General features: G+C 42.7%; 1 protein-coding gene across 7 annotated transcripts in view; it reads left to right on the forward strand.

The window, feature by feature from the left end:
- Positions 1 to 18,185, forward strand: part of SH3PXD2A (SH3 and PX domains 2A) — a 310,946-nt gene that overhangs the window by 197,390 nt on the left and 95,371 nt on the right. For 3 of the 7 annotated variants that reach the window (XM_066619739.1, XM_066619736.1, XM_066619741.1), the window contains exons 7-8: positions 12,988 to 13,032; positions 17,839 to 17,877. The exons of 2 other annotated variants lie outside the window; for them this stretch is intronic. In XM_066619739.1, coding sequence (XP_066475836.1) covers positions 12,988 to 13,032; positions 17,839 to 17,877 — 84 coding nt within the window. The remainder of the gene's footprint in view (positions 1 to 12,987; positions 13,033 to 17,838; positions 17,878 to 18,185) is intronic. 2 more of the 7 variants (XM_066619737.1, XM_066619740.1) reach the window with 1 other exon arrangement.

Raw genomic sequence — 18,185 nt, forward strand, 5'->3', positions numbered from 1 at the left:
TGAAGAATGACAAACCCTTTCTTATGCAGTTTTATGATATAGAAAGTTGTAGTATGTACAGGCAGGGGATCCTTTCTTGGAACTGCCCCCTCGCCCCACAGATGCAGAAAACCGTGGATAAACAAATCTGCGACTTTCAGCCCCCTTTCAGCCTGTGCTCCAGTCCCCTCCAGAGAGCATTCCGAAGTCTGCAGAGGCAGCACACATCTGCCTGCTGCCTCTGCGGGCTTCAAACTGGCTCCTAGAGCCAAAAGAATGCCACTTCCAGTTTCCCTGAGGGAAATCGGAAGTGACTTTTGAATGCCTTTTAAGGCATTCTGAGGCCCGGGGAAGCCCCTGGAGGGGAAATCAGAAGTCACATTTTGGCTCCAGGAGCCAACCTGAAGCCCCCAGAGGCAGCAGGCAGATGTTCTGCTTCTGCGGACTTCAGAAAGCCCTCACCTCGGAGGGTTCAGGTTGGGCCGAATCTGGCCCAGCACAGGTCTGGGGACCTGTGTTGAGCCAGATTCGTTGATGTAAAATTTGTGGATAATCAGGCTCTACCTGTAAACATTGCAATAATATAGGGCAATGGTTTACAAACTATACACCACAGTGAACTTACAGGGGTGCCGCGGGATGTTCCCAGTGGCTTTCCTAGCTCTCCTGGATGCTGCCATCTTGGATCGTGTGAGTTCTTATGCGACTCAAGATGGTGGCACCTGTGAGAGCTGGGGAAAAGAGGCTGCTGCGGAAGAAGGGCACCATGTCCACAGTAAGTTTGGGAACTACTGTCATAGGGCATCTGACTTTTTCAGAGGTAGAGCTCGCTTTAGAACAGAGGTGGAACTCACCTAACCTACAACCCATTCCTAATTGTCTGCTATATATGGTCATCTTTCCTTACTTTTTCTTAAACACCTAAATGCAGAAGAAAACTGGCTATGCCATGTGACTTATTTTGGATCAAGGTATGGCAAACTGGTTGGAAGATCAGGGCCCTAAGGCACGTAGGAAAAATACCAGAATTTTCTTACATACCAGAAAGGTATTATTTCATACAGTTATTGCATGGTACAGTGTAATATCTGCCTTTCTTCAGTCATTATTGCCCCCGTTCATTAAATGTTGGGGGTGGGAAGAGCAAATAGAAGCATATCTGGTGCTAGCCTGTAGATGGTAGTGCCAAACCTTTGGTGCCACTGTGGCAATGCCCTCCATAGACAAGCAGCAAACATGCAGAGGCTGAGAAGTGTGGCCTGTAAGCACAATACTACAAATGAAGAGTGTTGTCTCTGCCAAGCTGCTAAGTATAGAGAAGGGGATATCTTCCACTATGGAGGTTGCAAATGCGTTATCTGCTAGACTGAAATGTGCATTTGTTCACATGCATGTGTAAATATGGAGCATTTCTCACATCAGTCGTAGTTTGTGGTGGTTATGCCTGAAATTGACCTTGTGTGCCTATGGGGAAGAGGCTAGAAGCTTTTGTCTTGATGTGCCAGCTCTCTACCCCCAAAGACCAACTGATGTGGGGATACTCTCTTCAGTGGAGTATCTGAGATGCTGCCCTTTCATGAGAACTATGACTTGTGCTTTATGGCTTAATGAGCTGTTGTTGAGATGGTGAGGATGATGATCTGTTTGCTGCTGAAGGTAATAGAATTAACCACCCAACTGCAGATGGCATGCTTGTAGCAGTCTGGTATATATTCCCTCTAGCTGAGTTTGAAACTGGCACAGTAGGAAAAACATGAGGACAGGTTAGTAGAAATCAAGCAAATGGATACTTACTGCTTTGTATCTTTTTCAAGCAATCCAGGTTCCATTTTTCTTCAGCTAGAAGCAAGAGGTGGGGGCGAAGAAGTCTGAAATATTTTCCTTGCTATGTGATTTTCTTTGGCCTGCGGCATTTGAAATTCCCAATGTCATCATTGTTATGAACCACAAGTGCATAATACGACTTCTGCAAGGCTTAGTGACAGCTCTTTAGCTGATGCCAACCAAGTGTTTTTTGTTTTTTTTAATATATAATGCTTTATTTATTTATTACAGATACAGGTAAGGAAAATTGGATAGACTTAGGGCTAGGACTACATAGGTTACACACGAGGGTGATGGCCAACCAAGTGTTTAAATCGCATTTGCCAACTCTCTAACTTTTCTTGTCCTTCTGGGGGGACAATCTTCTCTTCCAGAATGCTGTTCCTCAGTTTATAGGCAGTTTATAGTAATGACAGTTTATAGTAACGACTGAGATGTTGCAACATGATCGGTGGAAATAGTAAGCTCTTGAGGTATAATGTTGACTGTTAATGTTGACCATGTGTAATGGTATTCTTACAGACTCTTCTACTTGATTTACTAGTTGCATCTGAAGAGTGTCCTTCAATTCTCTGATCTGCTTCTAAGTGAAATGCTTAAGTGCTCTCTCTCAGAGAGAGCATATGAACTATATTCTTTTCCTGTCACCCCCACAAAGGACTCTCATGATTAGCCTCCACAGAACAGAGACTTTAGCCTTGAATCCTCACATTTCCATCTTCCTTTTGAAAATGAAAGCTTTTTTCAACATTTGTCTTTTGTCATACTACTTTGCATTGTCTACCTATTAGAACTACCTCTGGAAGTAATTGGCGATGACTGCATCACCAGTAACTTTTGAATGGAAGCCAGTTGTGACACAACCAACACCGGTAAGAGGCTCAGAGTGGACAGGAGGGCTTTCTAGAGCATATGAACAGTGCACGCTGGAGCTCTGCCTCCCAAGCCGAGCCTCCTATCGCTGCTTATTTCATTGTTGGTCTCGCTGCCATGAACGGTTTGCAGGTGTGCTGCGGAAGTTTGAGGGAGGGTCACTTATTAATAGGACCATTGGGGGATGTGAGCCTCCCACCAACAGCATAGTCTGCCTTGTCATTTGTCAAAAAACTGATAGTGTGCCTTGAAAATTTTAGTACCTTGTCAGTTTGCCCTGAGACAAAAAAAGGTTGAAAACCACTGAAATAGGAGGAGCAATAGTGGAAGAGGGTGGCTAGGTCTTCTACTAGTTCACCTAAAGTGATCCCCACATGCATAGGATACCCTTGATGAGTAGTTCACGTGACAACTTGTGATGGAATGTTTCATCATTCTTCTCTAGTGATACTTTATTAGGATGGCATCCCAATGCTGTCAAATTTCTGTTTATAATTTTTGAAAGTGTAGTTCAGTGTAGCCACAAAGCGTTCACAAAGCCACAAAGGGTTCACCAGTGGCACACTAATTGAAAATTGCTGAACTGCACTTTCAAAAATTATAAAATTTGACAGTATTGGGATGCCATCCTAATAAAGTGCATAAAGCGTTGTGCAGTAAGAGTTTTTTGGGGGGTTATTTCTTATTAGGACCATTGGGGATGTGAGCCCCCCCTCCCAACAGTATGGTATGCTTGTCAATTCTCCAAAAACAGATGGTGTGCCTTGGCAATATGCTGTGAGATGGAAAAGGCTGAAAACTGCAGCTGTAGTTGATCTTCAGAATATAATTGAATCATATCATTCTTGCAGTTTAACATTTTCAAGAGAAAGATAACTGAGTGCAAGAATAAGTTCTGAGTTCATAGTGCTCACAGCTGTTGATATCTTTGCACTTATTGTCCAGAGACTTTAAACTGGAAGGTTAGTATAAGGAAGCAGTTCAATTAAAAGAGGAGCACTTTTGATGGCTGTTTCATAATATTTTTATATGGATTGACTAAGTGATGACACTTAATGGGGAGCTATTGCGCAATATCACACCTGCCTTTGCTTTTTATCTAGATTAAAATGGCCAACATTAATCTGACACTATCGATGGTCACAGCTTAGTCAAATACTGATATAAAAGCTAAAAGCTCCTCCCAACACCTGAAACTGAACTGATTGAAAAAAGGTTATAAATGTTTGAAGTAAATAGTACAAACCAGAGTGTTGGGAAATGTTTTCTATCTAAAGAGAATATTGATTTCATAATGTGCCTGTGTTGGATGCTCAAGACTAGGCTAGGCCCACAAGTGCTTCAAAAGCCAGACTCTGACTTAGCCTCTTCCCATTAAAATGAGAATTGGGACTGAAATACAGAATTAGCACCTTTATATATAGGAATGGCATGCTGCCCAAGATGTCATGTTGAAACTGGGATGTAGTCCACTGCTAGGTATTTGTTTAGGACTCTGCTTTACTTGCATGTGATGGGTAATAGACTGTCTTAAACCTGCCAAGTAGCATTTTGCTCAAACTGTTTTGCCCAATGTGGTAATGAATGTGCTCGCCAAAGAGGTTGGCTCCTTGGCTTGGGGTCAAAATGACAAGTGCTGAATGACATGAAGCAAACAGCAAGCAGCAGGTCTTCCTGTACCAAATGACTCTTTGCTTTTTATAAACGGGGCTTGTACACCTCTGACCAGGTGTACATGGACCAGGTTCATTAAGTCCATGCCTCACCATATCCCAACATCTGAGGTTACTAAGTTGTGCCTCATTTGGCCCAGTCCTATCTAAAACGCAACAAGAATACCAAACTGTGTACCACAAAACAAATTGTTAAGATCCCATGAAGAATAGCACTAAATAAAGCTGGGGTGTCAAACATAAGGCCCACAGGCCGAATGTGGCCCCAGGAAGCAATTTATCTGGACCCCGTTATAATTGGGCTCTCTCATACTTTGAAATATGAACAAGAATTTCACATCTTCTGCCATTTGCAGCTAATTCGCAAGGATGAGTGTTTGCAAGCAAGAACGTACTTGTGTATGTGTGTGTGTGCACACTACATCCCTGCATACTTGCATGGGAGAAAGAATGACTAAGGGCCCAATCCTATACAGTGCGTGCTGGCTTACTGCTGGCACGCACTGTTGAAAATGTGCTGTAAGGCACATTTGCGGGCTCTAGTGCAGGTGCTAGCCCAGCTCTGGCTAGTACTGGGCTAGTGCCCAGTGAGCACCAGAGCTCTGCTACTTGGAGGTTGCATGGACCACTGGGCAGCAGAGAGGTAGGTGGGGGCATGGAGGAGGAGGCAGCATTCCGGAGCAGGTGAAGTGGGCAGAGGGCAGGGAGGAGGTGTGCTGGGGGTGGGAGCAGGGTGGGAGAGAAGCAGAACTGGTGAAGCTTTGCTTCACCAGATCCTGAGCTTCTGTTTGGGGCTGCCAGCCTGACACGGAGGCTCAAAATTCTACGCTGACCCTCGATGTAGAATTGAGTAGCCCCATTGTGGGGCTGCTCAGCTTACCCAGAGGAAGGGGACAAAAGTCCCCTTCTCCTGAGGAGCCGCTGGTGCTGCCTGCAGAGCACGTAGGATGCAGCAGCAGCCATTTTTGGCGCCGCTGCAACCCTGGTTGCTGGGAGCTCAGGATTGGGCTGTGAGCTGTCCTCAATCACGCATTTTGAATACTGCTTAGTTAAGCTGTTTGGACCGGTTTGGATGTTGCATTGTCAACTAGAGTAAATGGGAATGGAATGGCACACCTGGTGTGGTGTGGGGGCCAGGCAGACAGGCAAGCACACCCCCTCATATGAGTGGTTGATGGACCGTAATTAAATGCCCATTTCATTGAAAATTGAGTATTTGCAGATGTGGCTCAGAAATGGTGAGCCATTTGCAGTTTGAGATGAGGGAAATTTATCGCTACTTGTCACGCAGCAGAACTGCCTATCCTCAGAGGAAATATACCTAGAATATCAATTCATCCAGAAATGGAAGTGAGTGGCTCCTGAAGGCAGCCAGTTGCTCAGTTCTGGTGAGCTCTAAAAGTATGAACTATTGGAAGTTGGAACAATGTGGTCAGTCTCTGCATCTGGTTGGAACAAAAGAAGCAAATTTTATGCCTTAAAATAAGTTAAGAGCCTGGGTTTTTTTGCCTCGGCTCTGAGAACTGAGGTCTCTGTGGTGATCTATACTTTTCCATAGGGAGATGAGAGCCCTTACAAATGTATCTAATCAGCTAAGTGATACTGCCTGGTGGTGAGCCAAAGTTCCTTCCCATTTCTGGCAGGCATTCAGCTCCTACCCAAATTCTTGCCATTTCCTCCTAGCATGCATAGCTGTAAATGTTATTGATGGCATTGAAATTATCCAGACTCTCTTTTAAAATCCAGCTGTACCACTTGGCCCTAATATAGCAGCGTTATAACCTCCTTCAGATCTGAATGCATGCTGGCTTAATATAGCAAACATATGGGAAGGGGGCAGGGAGGAGTGGGGGTTTGCAGTCCGTCTGGACTCCCTGAAGTTGGCTCCCCCTGGACCTAAAATGCCCAGACAAAACAAAATAATCCTGTAGATTCTAATGTCTCAAATAAGATTGGGATTCTTTTTGGTGGCTTAAACCCAGGGTATAATCATGCTAGAAAAGAAGTGCAAAGGTGGAAGTTTTTAGTCTTTCTTTCCTTGGACTAAATGGCTCTGTTTCCCAGAGAGGAACAGTGTTTGAAAACCAATTGTATAAATGCAGAATATGCCTCTGTTTACACAGAGCATGTGTAATATCTCTGCTCAGGTTACAGTCTGGAAAAATGGTTCATGTAGCTGTGCAGCAGTTGGACATTACTGGACTCTCCCCCCCCCCCAGCCTTTGGAGCCCATGTGATCAGTTCTGAGGCACCATTTGGTCACATGAATGCCAGATGTGAACATTTCCAAGCAGTTTGTGTGCAAGCAGAGATTCTACACCAGGCGTTCTGTTTACGTGGCACAAGCAAGTTGGGTTTTGATTGGTCTGCGGTGGGACGGGGGCAGGACTGACGGAACTTGTAACAGGCCAAGAAGCAAATGACTTAAAGATGGAGAAAGAAGAGCTCCACATGGAACAGTGTTGATCGGGGTTCAGTATTCTGCTTTTGCTCATTTTGAAAAGGCTATTGTGGAGCAGTGTTCACATCATCAGAGGAATTGTAAACCTGTTAGTCTTTAAGAGCTGCTATCCCTCTGGATTCTTGCTTGAAAGGGTAATGTGCTATAGTGGTGGAGAGAGTCCTTGTATATGCATACATTCTGAACAGAGTGGATACAAAACAGTGGTATTCCTAGATGTAGAAGCAGGATGACAAGGGCACTAAACAAATCTAATACAAGGTGGGTTTAATTCGGTCCAGAATATTTGACACTTGGGATTCCCTGACTGTGGAATTGATACTGCAAAGGTAGGGAGACGTTCCAGGCAAGTCATTTAATGTACAGTTATTGGAGGCAATCTGCACATCCTTCTTCAGGGGGAAACCCCTTTTGAAGAGATTAAAAGCAGTAGTGTAGGATAGAGCAGAACATTTTTAAACAGTCTTTACCACAGTATTATGGTAAAGGATCACCTATCCCTAATACCAGTCTGACTGAAAACTTTGTTCCATTTCTGAGGCCCTTCTCTGAATCCTTCTGCTGCCTGATGTCTGGTGGGTGGGCACCAGAAAGAAGGTCTCTTCTTTGGTGGTTTTAGTGGCACTGTAACCTGAAAGTGCCTCTTAAGGGGCACGCCTGGACCTATCTCTGCTTGCCGCAAGGCAAGCAGGTACAAACAGTGTGTTTCAGGAGACTTTTGGTAAATACAGTTGCAACTATGCAGTGTCTGCTGCTGCTTTTACACTGCTTAATAATCTTGCTTTTTATTTTTATGATTATTGATTGTCTGGTGTTAATATTTCTAACCACCTTTGTGTATAGCTTGAGTATGGCTAAGATGGGATAGAAATTTCAGTAACAAACAATAAGTAAATTATAGTACTTTTAATGTGTGAAGTGCTCTATAATTGTTTGTTCTTAAAAAAAAAAACCTGGTAGAATGAGTGCTGTGCATGTGACAAGGCACCATCACATTCTGGATGACTGAAGGAGGATTCAAAACAGTCTCCCAAGGTCAAACCTCAGTTTATTGATCCTGACAAATATCACAAATGATGGATTCATAATATCCATCATCCAAGTATAATATGTACTTCCATTATTCATAATACCACCAGTTCTTGTTTAGTTGGAAACCTGTACAATGGCACTGTTCATTTGACACTTGTACCAAGAAGTATTTAGAGCTGATGTCCCTTTTCTGCACCTGTTTAGCCACCATTCATCAAACTAGTATGGTGAGACTGGTGGCTCATGGGAGCACATTCTCTTTACCCCCCAAGTAAGGAGTTAAAGGGGTCCAAGCAACTGTTAGTCATTCTTGATGGCTGCATTTTAGTCCAGTCTTATTCTCCTTGATGGGGTGGAGGTTGCCAATTGTGGTATTGCAAATTCTGTGGCATACCCCTACTACTTCTACTGGGAACTTATATTGCCAGCATGAGGCTCCACCTCCAGTTGTGTGCATCTTCTCTTGTAGGACACTTCATCTTGTAGAACAGACACCTTCTTTAAGGTGACAACTTCCTGCCTTATGGCATGTGAGATAGCTACCAGAGCTGTGGACACCAGTTCCATGTCCAGACCAAAGTGCTGGGATTTGTGTTGTCAAATGAGTTGGGTGAAAAGTAAGGTAGTCATAATTAAATTCCAGTGACAATAGTGGTACTTGCTCACAACTACCCACTCTTGTATTGCATATTCTTGGAAGACCACTTAGGAACTGCATGTGCCAAAGCATTCCAAGCCCATTTAGAACTTCTGGGCCCAAAATAGCACCCCTCCCCCCCCCATTGTTCATGAAGAAAGCTCATACACAGTTGGAGCAGAGAGGGATTCACACTCCTTTTAGTTCCTTTGTTCATCCGTAGCACAATGCCAAGTCCAAAAGGAACCCTTCTAAACCTTTGGTTCTATAGCATCTGGTCTGCCTGCCCTGCTGCTTATGTCACAGTGGGACTGATGGTTTACTATACGTTATTATTGTTAGTGGTGGGGAGGTTGTAGAGGCTGGGGCCAATTAGAACATAAATGTTATACCATTTTTAAAAAAAAAAAACTTTAAAAGTAATGCTAAACAGATGTTCAGAGCTGAAATATGCTAGCTGTCTTCCCTTTCAGAAGCATTCTCATCTCTGTCTAGCTGCTGTCAGACGAGGAGAGTTCTGGTGTTCTTGCTATACGGGCATATATCTTTTTATTTGGAAGTCTGTGGTACCGTTTGCCGGCTGCTCAGTCCCTGCCTCCTGTGCTCTGCCTTGGATCAGCTGCTGTTGACAAGGGGTGTGTTTGTGTAGAGGGGGAGAAAGGCTTCATTTAAAAATTTACAACCAATTAGCATTCAGGGAAATCAGATTAAATGGCAGTTGTGTGAAAAGCTTGGTTACACTTCAGCTATTCCTGCAAAGTGCAGTTCAAGGATAAAATCTCAATCCCCCTCCCCAAGTAGGTCAGTTGTGTACTAGTGGATTTTTTTTTTGGGGGGGGGGGGGTTTAAACTATCCTGTGCCACTGCAAGAGCATATGGTTCTAATAGAATCCTAAGCTCTAGGCATTTTCTTGTTCCAGATATTTTTCAACATTTGCCTGTTTTTCTGGCTCCTTCAATATTGGTTTGGCATGAGCAGTGCAAACTCTGTTTGGGGTAGTTGGGGAGTTCTGAAGTATTTTCCCTGGATGGAATTATTTTGTGGCTTTATTTCATTATACTGTCACCTCCTGTTTCTCTTTATCCAGAGAAACCTCAATAGCAAGCAACAGTATGTGTGTGTACATACATACTACATATATACAGAGAGAGAAAGGGAGAGAGAGAGAGAGCTATGCTTGAACTCCTTCTAAAATAAAAACCTCATGTCAAAAAAATATAGGCCATCTCCCCAGCCATTGTCAGAGCTCAGCTCTGGAATATCTAAGTAACAATGTTCTGGAGCATTGCAGCTGTCTCTGACCACTGTACATACATAAGTGTCCTATGTGTGGGACTATAGTCAAGACATTAACAGTGGAGGATGTGCCTTTTCTCTCAGAGATAGAAATTTACTGAGGAATGTATATGTAATTAACCAGTGATTGAGCTAAGCACCGTTTCCCAGCAACATAACAAAATGCTTCAATTAAGAGGCTATGATGGGATAACAGTATTCCAGGATCTATAGTAGTTCCATTTGGGCTCTGGTCAAAGCCATCACCTTATATTATCAAAACCTAAGTACTTTTGGTCTTTGAATCTTTTGGCCCACTTTGGTATGTGAACTATGCCAACAGCACCAAGGAATGTAATCTTGGGAAATGCAGCAACCTGCAGATTCCTCAACTCTACTCTTGGTCAGTTCTGATAGCAGGGTAACATAGAGAGGGGGAATTGCTTCTATCCTTTCCCAGGCGCTCCAGGTCCATAGCTATTGCGTTGAAGACAATATTCCTGTGATAGTTGGGCCTCACCAATAAAGCTAACGCTTGAAGTAATGTTCTGCTTTTTGTATCCCTGGCTTAAAATAATACCATCATGACCAATTTTTCCACTGTCAAAAATTATATACAATAGTGACAATTGCATTCTCCTACAGAAAAAGGAAGCTGGACTTGTGTAGAGCTCTCATTTTAGAAAGGCAGCAGGTTATAAAAGAACAGTTATATCAGTTATTAAAGAACAATGCTTTAGTCTAAAAAGTCTGCTGTAGCAATCATCTAGTTAATCCAGTGATGACTTTAAGGAGGTGCCCAGACTCCGCCCGTTTGCGGTCACATGGAGCACTGGAGAGGAAAGCGGGGGCGTGGGGGGAGGAGATGTTACGAGGGTGGGGAGGAGGCATGGCGGGGTTAGGGAGGGAGGCAGCAGGTCAGTGGAGTGACGCTCCACCGGATCCTGAGCCTTCGCGTCAGGCTTGGTGCCTGACACAAAGGCTCTTACCTCACCGCTGACCTTTTGGTCAGCAGTGAATCAAGTAGTCCCATTGCAGGGCTACTCCCTTTACCTGGGGGAAGGGGACAAGAGAGCCCTTCTCTCAAGGTGCCCCCAGCGGCTGCTGTGGGCATGGAGGATGTGGTGGCAGCCATTTTCAGTGCCGCCGCAGCCATGCACTCAAGGAGCTCAGCTTTGGGCTCTCAGCCCCTTATTGTATCTGCAGCAGGACCACGAACTTATTTTGGCAAAGCATGAGGTTCACTACTTAGCCCAGGGGTGTCAAACATAAGGCCTGGGGGCAGGATGTGGTCCCCCAGAAGCTTTTTATCCAGCCCTCAGGCTCTCAGCTGCTGAGCAGTGCTGCTGAGCAGTGGGCTCTCCTATATCTTGAAATATGATCAAGATTTTGATCATATTTTCTCTTCTATCATTTACAGTTAATGAGAACAAAGTGCTGATTTCTGGCCATCAGCTGCTTGATGATGTCACTTTCTGATTAATGACATCTCGTCTGGCCCTCAGCAGGCATCCTGAATGCTAACTTAGGCCCTCTGTATGAAACGAGTTTGACACCCCTGACTTAGTCCTTCTAAGGTCTATAGCCCTTTCCACTTCTGTATGTCTCTTAGGCCAACATATTTCTATTCCATTTCCTCTGCTTTCAGGATGTACACCTTAATGAAGGTTTAGTTCATATAATAACCTGGTTTGCTTGTGCTGCAATTTTTCATTGGTAAAATAACTAACTCAATGGCTTGTCAGCTAATAGGACTGAGAAGAGTTAATCATGCTCTAATTTTGGTTTGGATGGTAGGGGTGAGAGGTTATGATAGTAAATATTATGTATAATTTTCAAACAATGCATAGTAACTCAATTTAATTTTAATTTTAAAAAGTGTATACAGGTCGGTACTCTTTATGCATGAATTCGGGGTCCATGGATTGGACCCAACAAATTGGGTCAAATTTGACCTGACCTGCACCTCCTGCACATGACTGGAACAGTCTTCTGGTTGCATCTAGAAGATGGTCTGAGGCACAGGAAGGCTACCTGCAACCTCCCCACACATCAGAAGGCCTAGAAACACAATTCTGATTTTCAAAAAAATATGGAAAGGTATTTCTAGGACCTTCAGAGGTGTGGGGAAGCTTCACATGGCCACTTCCTGAACATGGGGGATGGCATCCACCCCCAAATTCCATTATCCACTGGTTTCAGCGTCCGTGAGTGATCCTGGAATGGATCTGCCATGAATACTGAGAGCTGGCTGCACTGTAATTAAACATACCTATGCACAAGTATTGGCAGTGTGCGGATGAATGTGAGTGAGTTTTAGTTGATCTGTGTTAGCTAATGACAGAGTAGATTCAAGTGATCTAGCCAATTTTGTATGGTGTCCTCCAAGCTGAGTTCTGAAAGGACTGCCATAACTTAAAAGGCAGTGTGGATGGCTTCAATCCATTTCCTTGCATACAGCCATGGACCCATATCCACAAGGGTTCAATTCCAGAACCACCCTAAAGTTAAATAAAACTGTGGATATGGGCAAATGCTGCCCCCACCCTCTGGGGCCAAGGGGAGCTCTGGTCCCCTCACCTTCGGAGGGTCTTCTGAGCCTTAAAGTGAAAAACACATGACTTACGGTTTTTCAAAAAACCGGAAGTGACATTTTAAATGCCTTACAAGGCATTGGGAGACTCGGGGAAGCCTGCTTTTTTCACTCTGAGGCTCAGTCTGAGCCCGGCAGAGGCTGTGGAAAGACTTGCACAGCCTCTGCGGGCTCAAATGACCCTCCAAAGGCGAGGGGAGCACAGCAGGGCCCCCTTATATTTGGAAGATCTTGTGAATCATTTCTATCTTGTCAAGTAAAATCTTCTGCTTAGGGTTGTTGTGAAATACTTAGGCAATCTTAACAATCTATTTCTGATGTTTACAAAGCTCTACCATAGGAACTCCTTTATGACTTCTAATGCTCTCCTTTGTCAACATATTCAAGTTTCTGAGTTGTGAGGCTTACAGAAATAATTTCTCTCTGTACCTTCTGTTTAAGCCATTTCTGCCCAAAGTTGCATAAATGCAACAGGGACCAAATGTGTACACCTGTGGGCCGGGCAAAAATGGGTTAAGTTAGAACTGGAGCTGTTCTGTAATTCATAGGACTGCAAGAACTACTGTACTTCTCTATATTTTTCTAATGCCTCTTCTGCTCTTCTTGTTTCTCTGCTGCTTCTTTTCTTGGACTCTCAAGTTTGGATGTCCAGCTTCTCTGACTCTCCAAAGAAGACGATTGCAGGTACTGCATTGCTTCTGTGTATGCATCTCTGCTTGTTCTTGATAGCACACTGAACTGAATTCACGCTGAAGTTAAGAACTTGGGTTAGAACTGTTCATAGTAGGGGGAGAAGCTATGGTAAAGTAAGTAGGGGACTTGGAAAAAGAGTCACTATCCCTTGCCAACTCCATTTGCTCTAAAAAAAATTCCCCACCACTGGTTTATAAAAAAACTGGGGCAGACCTACATTTAAGTGAAGAATATTCATTATTCTCCATGGAGACTGAAATAATCTATAATAAATCCAAACATGCTCTCTGCGCATGAGCAAACCGACTGTCAAATACTTGAGGCAGTGGTGCCTTGATCAATTTTCTACCTTGTAACTGCACAAACTCTGTTTCTGGGTGTTTCCAATTGCTTGTATACCAGTTTTTGTCTCTTGCAGTTGCTTTCTCTTGTCTATTACCTGAATTTAAATATTAAAGTGTCACAAATCCTAGAACATGTGCTTCCCTGTTGGAACAGGAAAGGGCAGGATACAAAGTTTTAAAATAAATGCTGCAGATAGATCCAAAATATTTAACTGAAGTATTTCTCAGTGCTTTTTTACATCATGTATTTTTCTCATGTTTAAACATCTAAATATTTAGATGTCACTGGCTAAGGAAGATGTTTGTCCAAACAAAGAGTGCTTGGGTGTGAGGAGCATATGTAAAAGGATTAATTGGGACTCAAGTTCATTTTAGGGATATATCCCCATAACTTTATCAAATGCTTATCACTGAAGCTTCTGAAATGTTTTGCAAGGTGTTTAAATCAAATTGTACTAGACTTAAAGAGCTGAATCCTCTGCCCCCCTCCTAGATCTGATCCTCCCTCCAGCCCACCTTCCCCCTGCCCTGTTTTGCGGCCTCCTTGCCAGCTGATGAAGAAACTTACCTCCTGGCACCCTTCCTGGGCATCTCCACGGCACTGAGGCCCAAGCGCACTGCTGGTGCTAGACAGCACAGGATCGGGCCACCCATACATCTGACTCTTTGTATGTTTTTACTTATTAGCAGATCACTTTTGGCTATACCATCTATTGGGCTGCACCATCCATTCATTCAGTGGAAACATCTTCTGATCAGTTATTGAGCTTCAGCTGAAAACAGCAACTAACTTTACTGATCTTCCAATTAGCTAAAGCAATCTTCTTTCTATCTCCAAAATTTTGAGGTTTCTCCCTCCATACCATTAAACAAGAGGAGTGTTTTTGCCCACAGCTTTAGATACTCCTAGGACTGTTTCTTGCCTTGCCTATTTTGAGAGTACTGTTGCAAAACTAATTCAGCTCACTCTTTTTAAAAGGTATTTTAATTTCCTCTATGCAGTACCAGAATTCAAACCTTTCCATGTTGATTGATTTTTGTTTTCTTCATTATGATGGGTTTAATAACTCGGAGCACAAATGGAAAAAGACATTGCTGAACTACCGTATCCTTGGACCTGGACTTGCCAAGTGATATATTAGATGAACCACAAGCTTAAACAACTATTTTGCTTTCTCAATTCTTTGCAGGACTACCCACATCCTGCTAAAGTATTTGCTGTTTGTATGGGATGACCCATTTATATCTCTTCAGCCTGAAGTTCTCTGTTGGGAATTGGATAATAAAAGAAACTTTTCCCCCTCTGTAATGTTACAGGATGTAGATCAGCAAGTATCTCTGTGCTTTTCAAACTTAGCTTGCTGTTCCCCTCCCAATTGTAGCTTAAATTCAAGATAACTTCACTTACCTCACGACTCATAAATTGTACAAAAATGTTCATAGGCTTATTGAATGACTTCACTGCTCTACTCTTAATCCTGTATGTGGCTTCTATTCCAACCTCACAATTCTGTTATAAAACTAAGAAACTGTCATCCATTTTCCCCCAGATATTTTGTGTTGAGCCAATACTCCTAGAAATTCTTCTTAGGTTTAAGTTACAACATCTTCTCTTTATGTTCCTTGACCCCAGCATATCCCTTAGAGCCAGACTAAACTTGCCTTCAAACATATAACTTGGCTTTGTGTGTTTACCTCAGCAGCTATTTACAAAAAAACTCTCAAAGGATGAAATTCCCCCCACAACTGACACTGTCTTGCTCCACATTTGGAGGAGGGCAGGCTCAGTAGCTGCCCTTTACTAAAACAACAAGGGGAAAAAATTATATGCAGGGACAAAACATCTTTCTTGAAGTTGTCTCTAATTGGACTTTTGGTTTTACTAGCCTTCTACCTCAGGCCTGTGTTTCTTTACATATTAGTAATCTTTATTTTTTTTTTTCTTGAAAACTTCATCTCGTTTGTTCCTATGGTATCCCATGCACCCGTTCTGTCCACTTAATAAGAATAATCCTGCTGCATCAGGCCAAAGGCTCCTCTAGTCCAGCATTCCACTTCCCAGAGTGGCACACTACCTGCCTTTGGGAAACCTACAATAGGGTGCAAAAGTTATACTTCTGTTCCCCTCCAACTGGCATTCAAAGGTAGTCTGCCACTGAGCAGAGTTAGCACATAGTCATTTTGAATAATAGTAGCCATCAAGAGATCTGTCCTCCATGAACTGTGCAATCCCCTTTAAGTATCAATCATGTCCCTTCTTTATTGACTCTTTCCCCCAAGGTAATAAAATTGCTAATCGCAGATATTCACATCAAATGTCCCCTTGTTTCTTCCCCTCTACCTTCAAGTGTTTTCCTCTTATGCTTTTTCTCCCACATCTTCTGCCTGTTTTAATTCTTTTGAGACTCTTTTCCTTTCATGTGAAAGAAACTTAGTCAGAATGTGTGAGATTCTATTTGCAAACTAATTCTTGCAGTGTTGACAGAACCAGTTGCACACCACCTTTGAAGAATATTCATGTCACATTTCTCAGAGAAATATTAAATGTGTGTATTGCACAGTTCTGTGTTTTCCGTTCAGCTTAACACAGCTAGTTACCATTTCTGTAATACAAAAGAAGCACAATCATCCCAATGGTCATTTCACAATTCTAAGGCAGGAGAGTTCACAATATAGTAAGATCCCAGATTTGATTCCACAACATTCTGCTATTGGGGCGATTAGTCACATAATGACAAGGCTCTCCAAATCCTCACGAATTCAGTTTTTGAAGGAGTGATTTCAAATGCTGCAAAAACCTGAATGAAATTCGGACCCAGTGTGAAACTAATCTCACCATAACTATGGTGGGAAAGATGGAAGGGAGTCAGTCTCAAGTTTTCATCACATACTGTACTCTCTGAGCCAAGAACTTGTGCTTCCAAGTTCTAGGTAGTACTGCATAGTCTTAAATGTGATTTCTCTAGTTTTGCATATTGGAATGCACCATGGCCTCAGTGAGAAAATGCTTCTTCTGGACTCCATTAAGCACGTGTGGATGCCAAGAAAGAGTTCCTGTTGTATATGTGGGACTTCACAAATGGTTCTACGGCTCCAGCCTCAATAAGGAACAAAACCACCCATGCCCAGTTAATAGCTGATGTTAAACAAAAATAGTCAAGGAGTGTCGTGACTCTATTAAATGGTTAGTGCTCCTTGCACAATGCCCATGTGTGGCTACAGACTGCACACATAAGGAGATGATATGGAAAGATGGGTGGACTTGTCAAAAGCATAGGATTTGCTACTTCCTTCCTACTCATCCTCTATAAGGCCTAGGAACTGAGTAACCTATCAGGTTGGGATTGAGAATAACAGGAAGCCTCCACTTACTACTTCTACTATAGGCCCTCAAAAGTCCAGGAATGCCGCTTAATTGGGCAATCTATGGTTGGTTCCTCTAATTTCGACACATAAAAGCTACCTGGAAAATGCTAAAGGAGCTGTAATCATGGAAGAGGAGGAGGGAACTAAGGTTTCAGTATTTAATTTCAAAAGAAAGCATGGACTTTAAAAGCTTGAAATCCTTAAATTAAAGACTCTAAAGTGCTTATGCACAGCCTCAAGCAAAGGTGTTAATACTTTCACATCTTGCTTTGGTGGGGGCTTCCTCAGCATGGCCTTCTTTCGATTGTTTTTTGGACAGATTTCTAGGACTCATGATTGTCATAACTTGAAAAAAGTGAAATTGTAGTTTGGGGGCGTATAATTCATGTGGTTGGCTGTGCTTATTTAAAGACCATGTTGAAAAGACCTAGCCTACTGTTTCTTCATTCCAACTGTGCCCAGTTGGTGAGAAGCACACTATATGTACTTCTTTCCTTTCCTTTAAAAGAACTTCTCCTCTATCCAAAATCTGTTCCTAGGCATCTTACTTTCCCTCTGCCAATCCTGGCCCTCCAAAAACATTTCTGTATTTGGGGCAATTCAGATGGCTTGTTCTGATACCTAATTTTGCATAATACAGAATTGGGCTCTCTTAGGTAGAGAATTTGGAGTTTTTTACGGTTCCAAATGAAACTAGCCCTGTTCGATGATGATATACTGCTTCCCTGAATCTGATTATGGTAACTGGAATATGTTTACCAAATTGTGGCTTGGGATTGTTTCTTAGCTGAGGACATTGGGCTCTGCTATTTGAAGAGCACTGGGTGCAATAATATCAGAATGATTCTATTTCCTCTTGTAAACTTGTTCTTGGTTGAGCTTTCAAACTTGGCCTGTGCTCCAGAACTTTTGTAATTTCTTTCCTTTGCAAGCCTTAAAATATATATACATGGGGGAATGTCGGGGTGAACCAAAACTTAAGCAGTAATGATCAATTAAAGCTTCTTGACTTGAAGTCAGATGTGACAGTTCTTGGAATGCTTTGAAGATAATAGATGTGATCTTGGTTTCCATTATTAATTTCCAGTGAGTCTACCAATGCTTTATCCACATAGTTCATACTCTGGTAAGTATATGTGCACAATGCAAACTCTGCTGCACTTGCAGAATGGGACACTTACTAAGGTGGCATGGAGGCATCTTATGCTTGCTTTCAGTTTTCATAAAGAATATTGCTACATACTGAAATCCATTTAACATTTTAAGATTTTAATGTTTTCTAACCTTAATATGATTCTGTTTCGCAGTGTGATATTAATGGGTGTCTCCCCCCCACTTAGATCCTGTTTCATTTGACAAAGCATGACAGTTTCCTATTAGCTTTGAAGATCAGTACCTTGACAGCAAATGGTGATAGTTATGAGTCTGTCCTCA

The sequence above is a fragment of the Tiliqua scincoides genome, chromosome 3 (genome assembly GCF_035046505.1).
Source record: "Tiliqua scincoides isolate rTilSci1 chromosome 3, rTilSci1.hap2, whole genome shotgun sequence".
Taxonomy (NCBI): domain Eukaryota; kingdom Metazoa; phylum Chordata; class Lepidosauria; order Squamata; family Scincidae; genus Tiliqua; species Tiliqua scincoides.